Source organism: Rhipicephalus microplus, unplaced genomic scaffold (genome assembly GCF_043290135.1).
Source record: "Rhipicephalus microplus isolate Deutch F79 unplaced genomic scaffold, USDA_Rmic scaffold_12, whole genome shotgun sequence".
Lineage (NCBI taxonomy): Eukaryota > Metazoa > Arthropoda > Arachnida > Ixodida > Ixodidae > Rhipicephalus > Rhipicephalus microplus.
The window spans coordinates 29,968,283-29,988,468 of NW_027464585.1; the positions used below are offsets into that span (position 1 = coordinate 29,968,283).

Sequence of the window (20,186 nt, forward strand, 5' to 3'; positions counted from 1 at the left end):
TGGGACTTAGTTCTCCCATTCATTACATACGCCTATAATACGGCAACGCAAGCGACAACAGGCTTCTCCCCTTTTTACCTCCTCTACGGCCGTCACCCCTCCCACACAATTGACACCATTTTGCCCTATCGACCAGACGCGTCTGTTAGCGTCCCCTATCCCGCTTTTGGTAAAATTTAGGGTGTCGCCGTTATGGCCGTAAAAAGGTGAAAATTGATAGAAGACGCAACACACGACTCACGCACTGTTAGGAAAATAGAAACAAAACAACGCTGTATTTAATTAAGAAAACTAGGTTACATAGTACTCGCGCAACTGTTCAATTCCGCACATCGCACAACGCACAACCGCTCAAGTCGCTCGCAATTCGCAGACTCTTGTTCGCTCGCCGTTCTCGCTGCGTCTCTGGCTCTTCCCGCGCTTTCTCGTTTTCTTCTCTCGACCACAGATCCGAGTACACATACGCGCACGCTGACACAAACGCGCACGCGCCACACACACACACACACACACACACGCACGTGCACAAATTGTTCCACGAAGTCAGTGGTAGAGGTTCGTCGCTTAGCCATTCGGGGAAACAGAGTCGAACGTCCCACAGGCCACGGATGCACAAAGGGACATGTTTCTCTCTTCTTGCACCCGAACTGGCAAGGTGCATTAAAGCGGGCCGCCGCCTTTGTGCTGACCCGGCGCCCGCAGGTCTGGAAGGCTCGCCGATCGCTGCTGCCCGTAAACAAGGAAGACGGCCCCCTCGAGTGACCAACGGACACTCGCACGGCACAACACACGCAAAAAGAAAGAAATAAAACAATACTTAGAAAATTTGAGGCAGTCGCGTACACTCGGTCGTCCTGACAGTCATTAACGTCCTCGTTAATGGAAAAAAATCATAAACAAACCCACACGCCAATACACAAACAGAATTGTTTCCTTCGTCGAAGAAGACAAGAAAAAAAAACAACTGTTTCAGTACGCACAGTTCACTCGGTAAATCCCGGCACGCACTGAAGTTCTCAACAGACGCCAACGCAACTATGGCGCACTCGCATAGGGATGGGTCTTGGCGCAGCTACGCGCCGAACGTCTCAGTCGCTGCACCTCACATTCGGGGGCGTCCGACTCCTCCGCAGACTCTCCGTCGTCATCAAGGTGTGAATGCGGATTGGTCGTTGTCCAGCACTTCAACTGCGACACGTGCGCAGTTGTCGCGAAGCGGCTCGCCCTTGTTTCGTCAAGGTCGGCAACTCGATACGTGTCAGCTGGCAACACTGCCGTGATTACAAGGGGGCCCCTATATTTTGGCTGGGCTTTGGCAGGCCTTCCCGTCTGTTCTGGAGCCCTCGTCATGAAGATCACGTCACCGACACTGTACATTTTAGCCGGGAAGTGGCGCTTGTCGTAAGCGACCTTCATCTTCTTCTGCTCGCTCACGAGGCGCTGCCGTACACGTTCACGCAGCCCGCCGGGCTCCTCCCACTCTGACGCTTTAGATTCAACCAAGCGCTTCAGTGCCACGCTGTGAAATTCCGGTCGATAACCGTGTAACGTCTCGAAGGGAGTCTTCCCGGTCGTCTTGTTTACAGCGTTGTTCAAGCTGCACTCTGTCTCACTGAGCTTTTCGTCCCAATCTCGCTGCTCTGTATCGACCATCGATGTAGTAATGGCTGGGCTCGCATACTCGGAATGTGTCTCAGTTCCGATTCCCTCTCTTTTCTGCTCTCCGACGATGTCACGTATGGCCTCTCGCTTTGCTGCATTCGTGCGGTAGGGCCGAACAGCCACGGGAGCGCTACCAGGTATCTCCTGTATGTCCATCGAAAGGGCAGATGTGCAGCCATGTTCGCTGAGATTGGCGGCGAAACAATCCCGGTACTCATTTAGGAGGCACGCGAGCTCACGACGCTGCTCCTCTGTTACGGAGGGGTCAATTTTAATTTCCTCGCACCAAATCGGCCGTCGCGCCTCCGTAACCAAAATTTGTTCTGGCTTCGCCGCGCTGCACTTCTCTCTGCACTCATTTATTTCCTTCATCTCGCAACCCGGGATGTCCACCTCTGTCGCGTGGCCAAGTCTTTCTCCCTTACGTAGAACCACGTCATCATTTCCGCTCGTAAACACCGGCACAGTAACCTCTCCGTCCTCCATGTCAACAAGAATTTCGCACCCACAGTTGTTGAATAGCACTGCACCAGTGACGTTAGACTGCGATGACAGTCTCACCCAATTTATAACATTGGCCTGCAGTGGGGTCTCTTCAGCAGTTTTCAAACGTAATTTCGGACATGAAACGAAGGGTTCGAGATGTGAAAATGGGCACTCGTCTCTATGCCAGAATTGCAAGCTGTCGCCCAGCTTAGCGTAGGTCACATATGGCAGCTCGGTAAACGTGCGACCGACAAGCAAATCGACCGACAGGGCCTCGTCGGCTACAACAAGTATCTGTATATTCTTGCCAACGACGCCATCTATCAGCAAGTCGGCCCGGCACCTGCCAATCGCACGAGCAGCTGGAACTCCCTGGCTGCCGAAACCATACAGAGCTGTCGCATCTTCCAGCACTTCCGCTCCACACCGCACCGCCGCTGATTCGCGCAGTAAGCAACCGGAACTGCCTGTGTCTATCATGCCAATCAAAGTCTCATTGCCATTCCATTTAACGTGCTTCAAAAGCACGCCAGGGTCAATTTTCTCTCCAGACACAGCGTTCGTCTCATTTTTGGGGCCTTTTGCTTGGCAGTGTTTTTGGGTATGCCCAGTCCTCCCACATTTTAGACATTTTTCTATTCGTCTTTCCTCTGGGCAATCCCGCGAAATGTGTCCGAATTTGAAACAATTATAACATTTTCGCTCACCGTTCTGATTTGTGATAGGTGGTCGCTGCTCCCGCCTGTCGTACCCGGACGCACCCTGCAGCGGTGCCTTGGGTGCAGGTTGCATACGAGGTGCATCGCTCGTCGCTCTTCGCTCAGCCGCTGTCCCGAAGCGTTCCCGTCGCTCACGGTCGATCCGCTCAAATTCCTGAATGTCGTGCAACAGGTCATCCGCGTCTTCGTGCGACCTTCCGAGAAGCATTGTGCATAACTCCCGTGATCGCAGACCGGTCAGCACCTGCTCCCTCGTATCACAGAAATCTAAGTGCGCCTCTCTGCAAAGGCGCACCTTCTCGTGGAAGTACGCAGCCGTGTTCTCATTTCGCTGCTGCATTCGCTCTTGCATACGCCTCCATCGCTCCGCCGCCCGTGTCTGGCTGTAGAAAGTCCGCCCGAACATCCGCTCGAAATCGTCCCACGATGAAATTTCGGCAGCTCTCGAACGGTACCAATCCTTTGCGGCGCCGACCAGGTGACACTTGGCAGTTTCGAGCAGGAATGGCGTTGGCCACCGGTGAAGCGTAGCCGTCTGGCGCAAACCTTCCATCCATTCCCGGGCTGCTGACGCGCAACCATCACCGGAAAAGTCTGGAATATTTCTGCTCAAATCGGGCATCACCTGAAACGTGTTGATGGCCGCCTGGTGTGGAGCCCCCGATGACTCCGGCTGAGGCAGCCGCCGCAGCAGGTCCGCCAACAAGCGGTCTTTCTCGCGCAAAGCGTCGAAAAGTTCCCGCTTGGTGAGCCCAGCACAGTCGTCGTCATCACGGTGACCACTCTCCTCCGGCGATGATCCGTCCAGCATGGCTGATGTTAGCTCTCTGGAAGTGCCCGCTCACTGGAAGTCCACCATCGCTTTGTTCTCGCACTGACGCAATCGCACTCCTCGCTAAGGTTTTTCAAACTCGTTCCGAACGTTTTCTAAAATCGGTCAAATCCCACTTCTGATGAATGTTAGCGTCCTCTATCCCGCTTTTGGTAAAATTTAGGGTGTCGCCGTTATGGCCGTAAAAAGGTGAAAATTGATAGAAGACGCAACACACGACTCACGCACTGTTAGGAAAATAGAAACAAAACAACGCTGTATTTAATTAAGAAAACTAGGTTACATAGTACTCGCGCAACTGTTCAATTCCGCACATCGCACAACGCACAACCGCTCAAGTCGCTCGCAATTCGCAGACTCTTGTTCGCTCGCCGTTCTCGCTGCGTCTCTGGCTCTTCCCGCGCTTTCTCGTTTTCTTCTCTCGACCACAGATCCGAGTACACATACGCGCACGCTGACACAAACGCGCACGCGCCACACACACACACACACACACACGCACGTGCACAAATTGTTCCACGAAGTCAGTGGTAGAGGTTCGTCGCTTAGCCATTCGGGGAAACAGAGTCGAACGTCCCACAGGCCACGGATGCACAAAGGGACATGTTTCTCTCTTCTTGCACCCGAACTGGCAAGGTGCATTAAAGCGGGCCGCCGCCTTTGTGCTGACCCGGCGCCCGCAGGTCTGGAAGGCTCGCCGATCGCTGCTGCCCGTAAACAAGGAAGACGGCCCCCTCGAGTGACCAACGGACACTCGCACGGCACAACACACGCAAAAAGAAAGAAATAAAACAATACTTAGAAAATTTGAGGCAGTCGCGTACACGTCCGAGTGCCTACCGATCTTGGACGCCGCCAGACACGCAGAAGAATGCCGCCAGTTAGCTCGTCGCTTTACCTGCGATGACCAAAACAGGCAAAAAGCAATTCGTGATGCCCAGACCTCAACTCCCGTTTTTCTTCCGGGTTCTCTTGTATGGCTGTCAGTGCCGCAGCGCACACCTGGGCTCTCTTCCAAACTTCTGCCAAAGTACGATGGGCCATATCGCATTGTCGAACAAACTTCGCCAGTAAACTACCTCATTGAGCCTCTTACGCCACCATCAGACTTGCGACGTCGCAACCGCGAGGTTGTACACGTCCAGAGGCTCAAGCAATACTAAGGTTCAACGCCGCCTGCCCAGGACTAAGTCGCCAGGATGGCTCCTTTTTTCTCCGTGGGGCCATTGTAAAGAAGAGGAAGTACTCCGGCGCAGAGGCAGCAGCATCGAGTGTGCAGCAGCGGCTCGAGCTCGGAAATTGCGGCTGGTGCATCGCCTTCCAAGCCTTCCAAGCACCAACCTTTCTGCTTAATAAATCTCCTTTATAATATATATATATGTATATATATATATATATATATATTGTGAGCGCTGATTGTGTTGCTCATCATTTTCACTTTCACCTGCGCATACAAAGCACCGTGATCATCATCATCGGAGCGGCTCGCTGCTTGTTCGGTTGCTGGCTCGCGCGTCTGGGTTGACAATAAAACGGTCGCTCCTTCGTACCTGACGTCGTCTCACAAGTGGTGGAGGTGCTGTGATTCCCAAGTCCTCGTGCACTACCGGTCACCCCTGGAGCTCCGATCAGGTCGACGGCTGTGCTTGCCAACAGTGATGGCGCAAAACGACCCACCCCCTACCGCCTTCTTCGCACCACCCGCTCAGCCTGCTGGGCCTCACCACACCGTGAGTACCTCGCAACGAGACCCTCCAGTGTTTTCTGGCCTTCGCGGTGAGGACGTAGAAGAATGGCTGGACAGTTACGACCGTACCAGTGCTTGCAATTACTGGGATGAGGCACATAAGCTGCGCTATGTACCCTTTTATCTGAAGGAGGTTGCTAAGACGTGGTATCATAACCACGAACGCGACTTTCCTGATTGGTCAGCATTCACGGTGCAGCTGCGTCAAATATTCGGCACTTCTACAGGACGCTCTGAGGTAGCTAAACAGAAGCTCGCTACCCGCATCCAGGGGCCTGACGAATCGTACACATCGTACATTGAAGACGTTCTGGCCCTCTGCCGCCGCGCCCAAAAGGACATGCCGGAGGCCGATCGTATTCGGCAAGTAATGAAAGGCATCAACTCCGTCGCCTTTAATGCTCTTGTCATGCAGAGCCCGACAACAGTTCAGGACATTATTACCACCTGCCAGCGCCTGGACGCACTTTACTCAATGCGCCTTCCACACGCCTCCTATGACACTCGTCTTACTGGCGAGCATGAGCTGCGAGCTCTAATTCGCACCATAGTGAGAGAGGAACTTCACAGCCTTGTTCCTGCCAGCGCACCGACTTCACCTGCCCGCTCACCCCCTCCTAACCTGCGGGAAATTATAAAGGACGAATTGGCGTCGATGACGAGCGTCGCACGTGCCCCGCCTCCTGTGCCCTTACATGTGCCTACGTATGCCGAAGTCGTGTCACGGCCTCCTCCACCTACTCCACCTGTAACTACGGACGTCGTATACGACCATTTGGCTGCGATGGCAGCCAAGGCACCACCACAACCACACTTCCCTGCCTGGCGCCCTACGCGCCCCGTCTGTTACTACTGTGGCATAAGAGGACATATCTCCCGCTTTTGCCGTCGGCGCCAGCAAGATGAACGACGAGGTTATTCTTCGTACGAGAGTGACCGGGCTGCGAGGTCTGACCCCTACGTTCCAGGAACCTACATTCCCTCGTCACGACGTTCGCCTTCGCCTCCTTTGTCCCACGGTGAACCTCGTTCTTCCCGCTCACCCCGCCGTCGTTCACCATCGCCCTTCCGCCGTACTACTTCGCCTTTACGTTCTGCCCTGATGCCCCTCGACAGCCACTCGGAAAACTAGCAGCTGCAGTTTTTGGAGGAGAAACTGCCTGTCGTCGAATTGTCCCAATTCCTCCTGCGCGCCCTGCAAATTTACTAACTGTTTGTGTAGAAGGCATTTCGGTTGACGCACTCGTGGACACTGGAGCAGCCATTTCGGTCATTGATCGCGAACTATGTCATCGTCTACGAAAAGTGCAAACTCCATATGTTGGTCCGGTGTTATGTGGTGCTAATGAAAATAGAATTTACCCTATTGGACAATGCACTGTTCGTGTTCTGATCGACGGAATTCGTCACCATATACAATTGGCTGTGCTTTCTTCATGTGCTCATCCGATTATATTGGGCTGGGACTTCCTGTCAGCCGCTTCCGCTGTCATTTCGTGTGGTCCGCCCGTTATTCGCATTACGGACACTGAAAATTCTAGTGCTTACGATTTTTCGTCGCCTCACCTTGTTGCAGCTGCAGACTTTGTACTGCCCCCGGCCCAAGAACGTATCCTCACCATTAGATCCAGCGATACCATTGACGGTGACGCAGTGGTTGTCCCCGATCAGCGCTGCATTTTCCGAGGAATCGCCATCGCATGTTGTCTAGTGCGGTTTTCGCGTGGTCATGCCAGTCTCACCGCCTACAACACGACAACAGAGCCACAACTACTGCCAGAGGGGTCCACTGTTGCCAGCCTTATCGACATAGCACCGGTATGTGTCGTCACTGTATCGTCTCCGCCGTCAGTCGCTAAGTGTACGCCACCAGGAGGCTCATCTAATGCGCTTAAAGCCACTTTGAGTCCATATCTCACTCCAACGCAAACTAATGACTTAATGGCCCTTTTAACAAAACACAAGACTTGTTTTGACGTTTGTTCGGATGGCTTAGGTCAAACTACGGTGACCTCTCATCACATCGCCACAGACGGTTCTCGTATTATCCGCCGTCGCCCTTACCGCGTGTCGTCTTCAGAACGCAAGGTCATCGAGGAACAAGTCAATGACATGCTCGCACGCAACGTTATCAGACCTTCCACAAGCCCTTGGTCTTCTCCTGTTGTCCTAGTTAAGAAAAGGGACGGATCAGTGCGATTTTGCGTTGATTACAGGGCACTAAACAAAATTACGCGCAAGGATGTATATCCTATGCCTCGAATTGACGATGCACTTGACACCTTACAGGGTGCAGAATATTTCTCAAGTCTCGACCTACGATCTGGGTATTGGCAGATCCCGATGCATGAGTCTGATAAAGAGAAGACAGCGTTTGCTACTCCTGATGGTCTCTTCGAATTCAATGTGATGCCTTTTGGGCTCTGCAATGCCCCAGCCACATTTGAGCGGATGATCGATACGGTGCTGCGTGGCCTAAAATGGAAGACCTGTCTTTGTTACCTGGATGACATCGTCATCTTTTCATCCAGCTTCTCGCAACACCTAGAACGTCTAGACGAGGTGCTCACATGTCTAGCCAAAGCCGGTCTCCAGCTAAATACCAAGAAGTGTCGGTTTGCGAGCCGCAGCATCAAAGTGTTAGGCCACGTTGTCAGCAAGCTTGGCATCGAACCTGATCCCGACAAAGTGGCCGCTGTGCTGCACTTTCCTAAGCCCACCACGCTCAAAGACCTTCGCAGCTTCCTCGGCTTAGCCTCTTACTTCCGCCGTTTTGTCCGTGATTTTGCCACTATCGCGGCTCCTCTTCACAAACTCCTGACCACAAGTGCATCATTTCTTTGGACAGATGACTGTGAAGCTGCTTTCCAGACCCTGAAGCGATGCCTCACGTCAGGGCCAGTTCTTCGCCATTTTGATCCCACAGCCCCTACTATATTACACACTGACGCAAGTGGGCACGGAATCGGCGCTGTTCTGCTGCAGCGTGACCAGGCTTCACAAGAGCAAGTCGTGGCTTACGCGAGCCGTACTCTCTCCCCAGCGGAACGCAATTACAGCATCACTGAACAGGAATGTCTCGCTATCGTATGGTCCGTGCAAAAATTTCGCCCCTATTTGTATGGCCGCCGCTTCACGATCGTCACGGATCATCATGCGCTCTGTTGGTTGTCATCATTAAAAAACTTGTCAGGACGCCTCGGTCGTTGGGTGCTCCGACTGCAGGAGTATGACTACAGTGTCACATACCGGTCGGGCCGCAAACACCAAGATGCCGACGCTTTGTCACGCTGTCCGCTGTTGCAAAATCATGACGCATCTACCTGCTGCGCAGCACCTCCCAGCCAAGAGACCACGCAGATGACCAGTCTTAGTCCCATCGAGCCCACTGCACCGGATGACTTCCTTCAATCCGCAGACCTCACCTCGCTCCAACGTGCAGACACATACTGCCGTACAATCATCGATCGGCTCACCGGCTCATCTCGTGCTCCCAACAGCCGCTTGCGACGACAACTCACGCGTTTCAAACTTCATGACGGAACGCTACTTCGACAAACTTACCATCCTCTCGGTAGCCGATGGGTCCCGGTCATACCTCGCTCACTTCGACTCCAAGTCTTAGAAGCCTTTCATGACGACCCGACGGCTGGCCACTTGGGTTTTCATAAAACCTACGATCGCATTAAGACTCGCTGCTTCTGGCCTGGCCTCTCCACTAGTGTTTCCAGGTACGTCACTTCCTGTTCATCATGTCAGCACCGAAAACGTTCGACATCTCTTCCCGCCGGCCCTCTACAGCCTCTCCCGTGCCCATCCGCTCCCTTCGAGTTCGTCGGCATAGACTTATACGGACCCCTTCCGCTTACCGCCGCCGGTCACCGCTGGATTGTTACTGCCGTAGACCATCTTACTCGCTACGCTGAGACGGCAGCTCTTCCTACTGGAGCTGCCAGCGAAGTAGCCGACTTTGTTCTGCGTGCCATTATCCTGCGCCACGGCGCCCCTCGTGTTCTCCTGAGTGACCGTGGCAAGACATTTCTTTCTCGTGTGCTCGCTGAAGTTTTACAGGCCTCTGACACAATCCATAAGACCACCTCGGCATATCATCCGCAAACCAATGGTCTTACTGAGCGTTTTCATAGAACTTTGTCAGACATGATCTCTATGTATGTCCAACCCGATCACAAGAACTGGGACACAATACTACCTTTCGTCACGTTTGCCTATAACACTGCCATACAACGCACTACAAGTTACAGCCCGTTTTTTCTTGTGTATGGCCGTGCACCATCTTTTGTTCTAGACACCAGCTTTTTGTCCACGCCTTCTGTCCCATCTGCGTCCCTTCCGGAAGAATTCGCTGCCCGTGTCAACCACTGCCCCACAATCGCCCGCGCCAACACCTCTACCATTCAGGCCCAGCGAAAAGTTCGTTGTGATGCGACACGTCGAGTTGTGTCATTCTACCCAGGCGACGAAGTGCTCCTCTGGACACCTGTTCGCACACCCGGCCTCTGTGAAAAATTCATTCACAGATACCTGGGTCCTTACACCGTGCTTGAACGAACATCGGCCGTAAATTATCGCGTCGCGCCGGTTACTTCGGCTTCTGATCGCCGTCGTCGCGGGACCGAGATCGTCCATGTGTCTCGCCTGAAACCTTATATCCAGCGCTCATACACTTACTAAATGAACGTCTTGCAGACCGCTTTCGTGTAGGGGGGAAATAGTGTGAGCGCTGATTGTGTTGCTCATCATTTTCACTTTCACCTGCGCATACAAAGCACCGTGATCATCATCATCGGAGCGGCTCGCTGCTTGTTCGGTTGCTGGCTCGCGCGTCTGGGTTGACAATAAAACGGTCGCTCCTTCGTACCTGACGTCGTCTCACAATATATATATATATATATATATATATATTGAAACGCGCTAGCGAAGATTCGATGAAGAGGAGGAAGAGACTCGACTGGCTCGCGAGCGACGCTGTTGATCCTTCACTGAGCTACACCTCTGCATTACCCATTTTGTAAATAAACGCGTTCCTTCCTCACAATTGTGGTGGAGGTGCCGGGGTAAGCTAGCTACTACCAAGTGATACCGGAGAGGCACCGTCCCCCAACGACGGAACCGCTACACGAGCTTCGCCGCAGCCGTCGACTAGCGGGCTTGGCACCATTACCTCAAGAAATGAGCTCGGACGGAGACAACCAGCAACCAGCCACAAGGACGTCGCCCTACCACTACAGGGAGCCGCGAACCTTCACAGGGAAACCCGGCGATGACGTGGACGAATGGCTAAGCCACTATCAGCGGGTGAGCCGATCGAACGGTTGGAATGCGGCTAGCCAGCTGTCTCACGTGGGGCTCTTCCTCGATTTCATGGCGCTGGTATGGTTTGAGAACCATGAAGACACATTGACAACCTGGGACCAGTTTGTGGAGGAAATTAAGAAATGCTTTGGAGACCCAGCAACGAAGAAGAAACGTGCCGAGCAGACGTTGTCGCAGAGGGCTCAAGTCACCGGTGAGACATGAAGAACCTACATTAAAGAGATTCTGAAGTTGTGCAAGTCGGTGGATGCCCACATGACGGAAGAAGACAAAGTGGGCCATTTACTCAAGGGCATCGCCGATGACGTCTACCACTTCCTCATTGGCAAGGAGAGCCTGGAATGCGTGGCCGACGTGATTAACCACTGCCGAACCTTCGAGGCTCTTAAAACTCGTCGCATCACATCGAAGTTCGGACGTCTGGCCAACGTCACGACTGTTGCCACTGTCGATGTCTGCCAAAATTCTCTACCTGCCGACCTTTCCTCCACCATTCGTCAGATTTCACGGGAGGAACTGCGTCGCCATGTCTCTGTTCCCATGCAAGCTGGAGACCCGCAGTGTGATACACTATCCCCAAGCATCAATGCTGCGAGTTTCGACGAGCGCAGTTACTCCACCCGCAGTCCACGGCTGAGGGCTCCGCCACCAACGGCTACTTACGTCGAGTCGTCTTATGCGCCCCGCAGCAGTTATAGCTACGACAGCCAACCGCCTCCGTTTGTGTCCGAGTGGCAACAGTTCTCTGAGCATCCTCTCCACACCGCAGCATTCAATGTGCCTCGGGAACGCCCCGTGTGCTACCAGTGCGGTGTTCGCGGACATATCGCCTGGTTTTGCCCATCGCGACGTCGCCCACGCACGACGTTTTCTGACCGACCAGCGATGCTTGCACGGCGAAGCCAACAGCCCGATTACGCCTACTGGCCTTCGGATTCAGTTCAGTTTCAGTTTCAGTTTATTATTCATTTCAAAAAAGTAGTACAGTAATATTAATATACAGACGGGGGTCCCAAAGTTAAAAACTGTAACGGGACCCCCATTCAACTGCCCAGAGGCACGGGCACCGGTCGAACATCCGCAGTGACTCGCCTGCCTCTTGAGGAGCTTGACGCCACCTACTGCGCGCCAGCGACGGTCCCCATCTCCCCGACCCCGTCCGCGGCTTTCCTCTCCGCCACCGGGAAACTAGCCGGCGCGGCCGATGGAGGCGAGGTCGCTGGACGTACCGCTTTGCACACAAGTACGCCTCCATTAGTTCACATGCTTCACAACAAGGTTGATGTATGCAGTGACAATGTTCCCACGATGGCTCTGGTTGACACCGGTGCAACAGTTTCTATAATGAGTTTAGCTTTCAAGGAGAGACTTGGCCGCAAGGTTATGTTTTATTGGGATAAATCTTCTACTTTTCGAGCAGTCAGCGGCACGGCTTTGTGTCCAGTAGGTGTGTGCACTGTGTCTGTGTTGCTGGTAAAGCGTTCAAGGCAGAATTTGCAGTGCTCGCTCATTCTACGCATGACGTTATCCTTGGAATTGACTTCTTGCAAGAGTGCCGTGCGACTGTCGACTGCGGGGCAGGCGAGGTTCTGTTGTCCGCCCTCGCCCAGCAGCCTCAGTTAAAGACGCTAAGTTAAGACGTTGTAGTTAAAGACGCTATTCTACCGGCACGGTCTACTGCCAGCGTGCCCGTTGCTGCTTCGAATGCCGACTCGAGTTTCAGTTCTCCTGATATTGTGATTGAGCCGTTGCCTTTGCCTTGCATGAAGAAAAACATCTTTCTGCCGCGCTGCGTTGTGTCTCTCACCGAGGGAAAAACTAAATTATGGGTAGTTAACTGCTCATCTGAGTCTGTTGTACTACCAGAGGGAATGCGCTTTGCTATGTTTGAAGGGCAGTGCAGTATCTGCATAGGAGCTCTCAGCAATGTGGCAAATTCGGACTATGCTGATGTATCCGGCACGGAATACGAATTTTATAAGATGTTTATCAAGTCTATTCCCTCGCATAAGCGCAAAGTGTTGGTTACACTGCTGGCCAGGCACGATAAAGTATTTGATTTTTCACGGAAGTCGCATAGACCTCAGACGCCCAGCACACGCACTCGTCACATGATCGACACCGGATCTGCGTACCCCCTCATACAGAAACCTTATCGAGTTTCCGCGTCAGAGCGCAAGGTAATTTTAGAGCAAGTCAGCGAGATGCTAACCTCTGGCGGAATTCAAGAATCGTCATGTCCCTGGGCCGCGCCTGTTATCTTGGTCAAGAAAAAAGATGGGTCCTGGAGGTTCTGCGTTGACTACCGACGTTTCAACTCTATAACTAAGAAGGACGTGTACCCGCTTCCTCGCATCGATGATGTCATCGACTGCCTTCATTCAGCGTCCTATTTTTCATCGGTGGACTTGCGATCCGGGTATTGGCAGATCCCCATGGATCCGGCTGACAAAGAAAAGACGGCCTTTGTTACACCCGACGGTCTGTTTGAGTTTAATGTTATGCCATTCGGCTTGTGTAATGCCCCCACCACATTTGAAAGATATATGGACACCGTTTTACGGGGCCTCAAATGGGAAATCTGCCTGTGTTACCTGGACGATGTGGTGATTTTTGGCCGAACATTTGAAGAACATAATCATCGCCTTGACCTCGTTCTAACCTGTCTCGAGGAAGCTGCGCTTACACTGAACTAAAAAAAAATGTCGCTTTGGAGAACGTGAAACCTTGGTTCTGGGACACCTGGCGGATAAAAATGGCGTGAGACCGGACCCGCAGAAAGTCGCCGCTGTCAGCAACTTCAAGCAGCCGCAGTCCCCCAGGAAGTTGCGTAGCTTCCTGGGCCTGTGTTCTTACTTTCGTCGATTTGTTCCGAATTTCGCTGATAAAGCACAACCACTGACTGACCTGCTGCAAAAGGATGTCCCTTTCCACTGGACACCGGATTGCGAAGCAGCCTTTAAGCAGCTTCGGTTCATACTGACTTCAGGACCGGTACTACGCCATTTCGATCCTTCTGCTGAAACGGAAATTCACACAGATGCCAGTAGAATCGGCCTTGGTGCAGTGCTCGTTCAGCGCCATGACAATGCTGAACACGTGGTCGCTTACGCGAGTCGTTCGTTGAGCAAGGCAGAACGAAATTACAAAGTCACAGAACAGGAGTGCCTCGCAGTCGTTTTCGCCGTGCACAAGTTTCGCCCATACCTCTACGGCCGTCGCTTCTCGGTAATCACCGACCATCATTCTCTATGCTGGTTGGTAGGCCTCCGAGACCCATCTGGACGACTGGCGCGATGGGTTTTGCGCTTACAGGAGTTCGACTTCACAGTACGCTAAAAGAGCGGTAACCGGCACGCAGACGCCGACTGCCTATCGCACCTTCCTCTACCGACGACTGAGTGCGACGCTGACAACTTCGACCAGTATATTGGCGCTATTGCCTCTGAGTTCCCTGATCTCGCGACTTTTCGGACAGCCCAACAAGAGGACCGCTCCTTAGATTATCTGTTCGCCTCCGCAAATGAACACGCAAACCCAAGCTCTTTTGTGGTTCATGATGGCGTCCTTTACAAGAATAATTATTCCGGACAAGGCGCCCGTCTGCTTCTAGTTGTTCCACGCACTTTACGGGCTCACGTCTTTCGGTCCTTACACGACGACGCAACCTGCGGCCACATGGGCTTCGCCAGAACGCTTCAACGAATCCAGCAAATGTTGTATTGGCCCAAGATGCGACACGACACGGAAAAATACGTTGCTGGATGCGAACGATGCCAACGACACAAACGTCCCACGGCTACGCCGCCAGGACTTCTCCATCCTGTTCCACCTTCTAACTCTCCCTTCGAGACTGTTGGTGTCGATCTGCTCGGTCGATTTCCACGATCGAGCAGTAACAATCGATGGGTTGTCGTCTGTGTTGACCACCTAACGCACTACGCAGAAACTGCTGCAATACCTGCTGCAACGGCCATGCACGTGTCGCAGTTTATGCTTCGCTGTATAATTCTCCGCCATGGTCCTTCACGCGTTGTCATTAGCGACCACGGACGTCAGTTCGTTGCCGACGTCGTTGAAGAGATCCTGCGTCTGTCTGCCTGCCATTTCCGCCATGCCACACCATGTCACCCGCAGACCAATGGTCTCGTAGAGCGCACGAACCGGACTCTCACGAACATGCTGTCTATTTATGTCGATTCTAAGCACAAAAACTGGGACGAAGTGCTACCTTACATCACGTACGCGTACAATACCGCGAAGCATGAGACTACGGATTACTGTCCGTTTTACCTGCTGTACGCTCGCTCCCCACGATTTTGTCTCGACACTATACTACCTTTTACACTAGACGTGGAAACCTCGATAGCCGAGACGCTCTGCCGCGCAGAAGAAGCCCGTCGCATCGGACGCCTCCGAACCTTGGCATCCCAGCAGCGTTTTAAGAAACGTTACGACGCCTGCCATCGCTCCGTATCTTATAGTAAGGGCGATCTTGTGTGGTTATGGACACCAGTCCGCAAACGTGGTTTGTGCCAGAAGTTCTTGGCCCACTATTCCGGTCCATTCGTCATTCTTGACCGCCTCAGCGACGTCGCGTACGTAATATCGAGCGTCACAAGCAATGGTCGCCGCTCTAGCAAAACACAACTGACACACGTTGCGCGCCTTAAACCATGCCACCATCAACCATCTGAGTGACTCGCCCAGAGGGCATCGTCTGCGAACCGGGAAGTGAAACGCGCTAGCGAAGTTTCGATGGAGAGGAGGAAGAGACTCGACTGGCTCGCGAGCGACGCTGTTGATCCTTCGCTGAGCTACACCTCTGCATCACCCATCTTGTAAATAAACGCGTTCCATCGTCACAATATATATATATATATATGGGGTATGGCACAACGGGAGCGTTGTCAACAAGGATAAGTATATTTATTTCCCAACAGTTTCGTATATATATATATATATATATATATATATATATATATATATATATATATATATATATATATAGAAAAAGGAGTAATTCACACACAACGAACGTTTCAGCACAGTTTAGTCCGACGTTTCGACCGTGGGACCGGTCTTCGTCTGGGAATACAGGGCATAAAATTCGCGCGCTTATATATGTCAATATTCGAGACCCCCCCAAAAAAACACACATGCTCATCTGTATCAGTACAAAAACGGTTTTCAGTGATCAAAAATATATATCTATACAGCACTGTGTGATGTCACCATTTGTAAGTCATTGGCAGCTGATACGGCTTTGCGGGATACACGTGTGCATCGCGACATTACGGATGTCAAAGCTCTTTTCTTACAATAATGGTTCGCGTGTAAAATATACGCGTTGCCGATGATAAATAATTCTATTATATATATATAAGAATCGCTGTTTCTGTATACATTATCAGCACAGCGCACTCTCTGATAAAGAAGCAGACTAGCGTACACTTGTTATATTGTTGACCAATAAGCTTACGTGGAAGGAAGACACGTCAATGTGCCTGCATCCTCATTGATACCATCTGCTACAGTATTGAACTTGAATATCAGGTATGATTCCCGGAGTTCACGATCATGGTTTGAGCGGAAACCAGATTCAAGAATGGTCGCTTTCATTTGATCGAAAGAGTGGCCCGGCATGCGAACGTGTCGTGATAGCGGTAGATGAGGGAATATATTTACATGGGATTTGTGGTTATTAAAGCGTATTCTGAATGGAGTTTCAGTATGACCAATATATTGTTTCAAACAGGCACTACATTCCAACATGTATACGGCATTATAAGTGTCGCAGTCGAAGCTACCACGAATCTTTAATTTAAAGTCCGAAGACGTGCTCGCGGCGTTTTGCGTGGTTTGCATGTGCACACACACTTTGCACCGTGGTTTGTTACAAGGTGCACAGCCACTCTCTTTACGGGTACCAATTTTAGATGACGTTAACATGTCGTGAAGGTTTTTTGACCGTCGGTAAACAACACGAGGCGGAACAGAAAAAATTTTTTTGAGATTATCACTTTCGGTTAAGATGTTGTGGTGCCGTTTCAATATAGCAGATACCTTAGGAGCTGATGATGAAAATGTCAGAACAAGGTTAGTTTGAGCAGAGCTATCGTTCCCGTCCTTTCCTTTCAGAATCTCGGTGCGGTTGAGTTGGTCAGCTCGAGTTATGGCATCGTCTATTAGTTTTTCCGGGTATTTTCTTTTTACTAGAGAACTTTTGAGCCTATTACAATTTTCAATGAAATCCGTACGGTCAGAGCACAACCGTTTAAAGCGGTGAGCCTGGCTATAGGGAATTCCTGTTTTGCAATGCCGGGGGTGGCTACTCTGAAAATGCAGGAGTTGATGTCGGTCAGTAGGCTTGCGGAACAGCTTCGTAGCAAGTTGTCCTTCGGAAATGGTGACTGTGACATCGAGAAAATTTACAGAAGTGCGCGAAAATTGGTGCGAGAACTTAATAGACGGATGGAAATTATTAAACTTTTGAATGAAACCAAGCAGACTTGCTTCATCGTGTGTCCAGACAAGAAAAATATCGTCAATGAAGCGCCTATAGTAGAGAGGTTGAAGCATGTTTTTACCTAAAAATTCGCATTCCAGAATGCCCATAAAAATGTTAGCGTAGTTAGGGCCTACTTTCGTACCCATTGAGGTGCCGTTGGCTTGTACATAGTGAATGTTGTTAAACTCAAAATTGTTTAATTCAAGGATAAGTTTCAAAAGAGTACCAAGCGCTTCTTTATCAATAGGTTTATCTAAAGGGGAATTTTCATAGGCCTTTATTACTGCAGAAATACCATCTTTATGCGGTATGTTGGTGTATAGTGATGCTACGTCCAGCGTTACTAACATTGAACCAGATGGAACATGAAGATCTACAATTTCTTGAAGGAAATGGTTGGTGTCTTTGATGTATGACGGAAATGTGGCTGGAATCTTGTTTATGAGGGAGTCAACGTAACGAGATAAATTTTCGGTAACGGTGCCGATTCCGGAAATGATGGGGCGGCCGGGATTATTCTGCTTGTGAATTTGTGAATTTTGTGACATGTGTCGGGCCACCCAAGATTGTCGCCGCGGTGCCGGGAGGGTCCGTGACGGCGTGCGTAAAGAAAGGGTTTCCCCGTAATGGGTCGGTCGGCGTGCGGCGTGCGTAAAGGAAGGGTTTCCCGTTAATGGGTCTGTCGGCTCTTTGCCTTCAATCATCGTCCGTTTCCCTTCAATGGTCATCAAGTGGTAGGCGAACGTAAACACTTTGTATGTGCATGTGGAAAAAAGCAAAAAGGAAGAAAAAAAAGAAAAGAAAGGACAGTGTACACGTACGAGTCAGTCAGAAAAAAGCATGGTCTCCAGCTATCAATCATTGTCACCAATTTTCTCCTGGCTTACTTCTCGGAGGCAGTTGAGTTTTCCGGGGTCCTCGTTGATGCCAGCTACTAATGTTCGAAATTTGAAAATAAAATATGCCTCACGCTGATATTTTCAAAACTGTGGTTTGGCAGGCGCAGATGTCAAGATAAACGTAGCTTCGGCAGTGAAGTGGCATGGTACCGGTGACTATTGAACCGCAGCCGAAATGGCGTGTCTGTTTGGCCGATATATTCTTGTCCGCAGATGTTGCAATGTAGCATGTATATTACATTACTGAAGTCACAATTAAGGCTTTCAGTTATGCAGAATTTGAAATCCGAGAAGTTCGCTTTGGATTCACGTGTTGTGACCATCTGTGGGCATACCTTGCATCGAGATTTTCCGCAGGGATGGCACCCTGATTAAAATTTGGGGGTGTTTGTTTTTGCTCTGACAAGAATGTCCTTCAGATTTTTATCCCGGCGGTACACCACGTGAAGTGGCTTCGCGAAAATAGAAGTTAGTCGTTTGCTTGCCTGATTATGTTGAAATGGCGGGAAGGTATGTTGTTGATTCGTGGCGCTGATGAGGAGTAAGTTAGTACAAAGTTCGTTTGGGAAGTCGTTTTAGATACTCTGTTTGGTCCCTTAATTATATCATTCCTGTTCACGTTGCGAGCACGTAGTATGGCATCGTCAATAATGTCTTCCGGATAATTTTGTTTCAATAAAGAATGCTTTAGGTGTTCCGCGTGTCTGTCAAATTCCCGCATATCGGTGCATATTCTTCGGTACCGGTAGGCCTGAGAATATGGATTACCCGTTTTGCAATGCTTTGGGTGGCTGCTGTTGAAATGTAGGTACATTTGACGGTCTGTAACTTTTTGTAGCTTTTTGTAGCTTTTTGTAACTTTTTTACAAAAAGCGTACAGGCCGTACGCTTTCAGAAAAGGAAATTGTATTTCCTAATGTTTCGGCCATGGCACGGCCTTCGTCAGAGTAAGTAGGTATGATACAATACAGCCGCTTTTATAGGCTCACGTGATGAACTCTCGGTACAGCAGCTAGGACAATCAAAGTGAAAAAATGGTAATCTGTCAGAACCTTGTGTTGACATGACTGACATGCGACGGGTGCATGAATATACAAGTTTCAAATTTCTTTGCGCATCAACACGCGGGGTACAGTATGGTTGGCAGGACATGCAAAAGAGCTCTGAAGTAAAGAAACCACGGTTGACTAATATACATTTTAATATACACTAAAATGTTTTACTAATCTAAGAAGTCATGTTGTTATAGTGTGAGGCAGGTGAGCTTTCTTACGTTTTAATCGATACCTGAACGAATAGTGTTGAATTTGAGGATCAAGAAGGATTCCCTGACTTCACTATCGTGATTTGTCTTGAAACAGGACTGAATAATAGTGGCCCTAATTTTGTCGAAACCATGGCCAGGCATACTGACGTGCTTCGACAGCGGTAGATTAGGGAGGCTTACGGTATGTGCACGGTGATTATTAAAACGAATTCATAAACTTGTCTCTGTTTGACCTATGTACTGAGCTCCGCATGTTGAACACTCGAGAAGATAGATGACGTTGATACTATCAGACGTGTAGTTCCCATTCATCTTTAAAGAAAAGCTGGACGATGTACCTAAAACTGTTTTAGATGTCGTCATGTGCGCGCACACTTTGCAACGTGGTTTGTTGCAGGGATGACAGCCTTCATGATGTGAACACGTGGTTTTAGATGAGGTTAGTAAATCACGCAGGTTCCGCCATCGTCGGTAGACAACGCGTGGTTGTTCTGTAAAAATTCCTTTGAGCCGCTCGCTCTGTATTAAAATGTTGAAATGTTTCTTTAAGATATGGTTCACAATTGGAGCTGAGGCCGCATGTGTCAAAATTAGATTAGTCCGCGAACAATCATTGGGTCTTTTGTTAGTACTCAGCAGGTCTGAACGGTCGAGCTCTTCTGCACGTTTGATGGCGTCTGTGATTATGCTGGCCGGATAGCTCTGTTTTTCGAGCGCGCTCCGAAGTTG

At 50.6% G+C, this 20,186-nt stretch overlaps 2 protein-coding genes across 2 annotated transcripts in view; both read right to left on the minus strand.

The window, feature by feature from the left end:
* Window positions 1–20,186, minus strand: part of LOC119166712 (acetylcholinesterase) — a 338,783-nt gene that overhangs the window by 22,472 nt on the left and 296,125 nt on the right. The gene's annotated exons all lie outside the window — the stretch shown is intronic.
* Window positions 1,036–4,476, minus strand: LOC142783767 (uncharacterized). Its single transcript, XM_075882333.1, has one exon. The coding sequence runs from the start codon at window positions 3,676–3,678 to the stop codon at window positions 1,036–1,038; it is 2,643 nt and encodes an 880-aa protein (XP_075738448.1). The 5' UTR covers window positions 3,679–4,476.

What these genes read in the sequence shown, in the direction of transcription:
- LOC142783767 (XM_075882333.1), bottom strand. Translation starts at nt 3,678, where the DNA reads ATGCTGGACGGATCATCGCCGGAGGAGAGTGGTCACCGTGATGACGAC.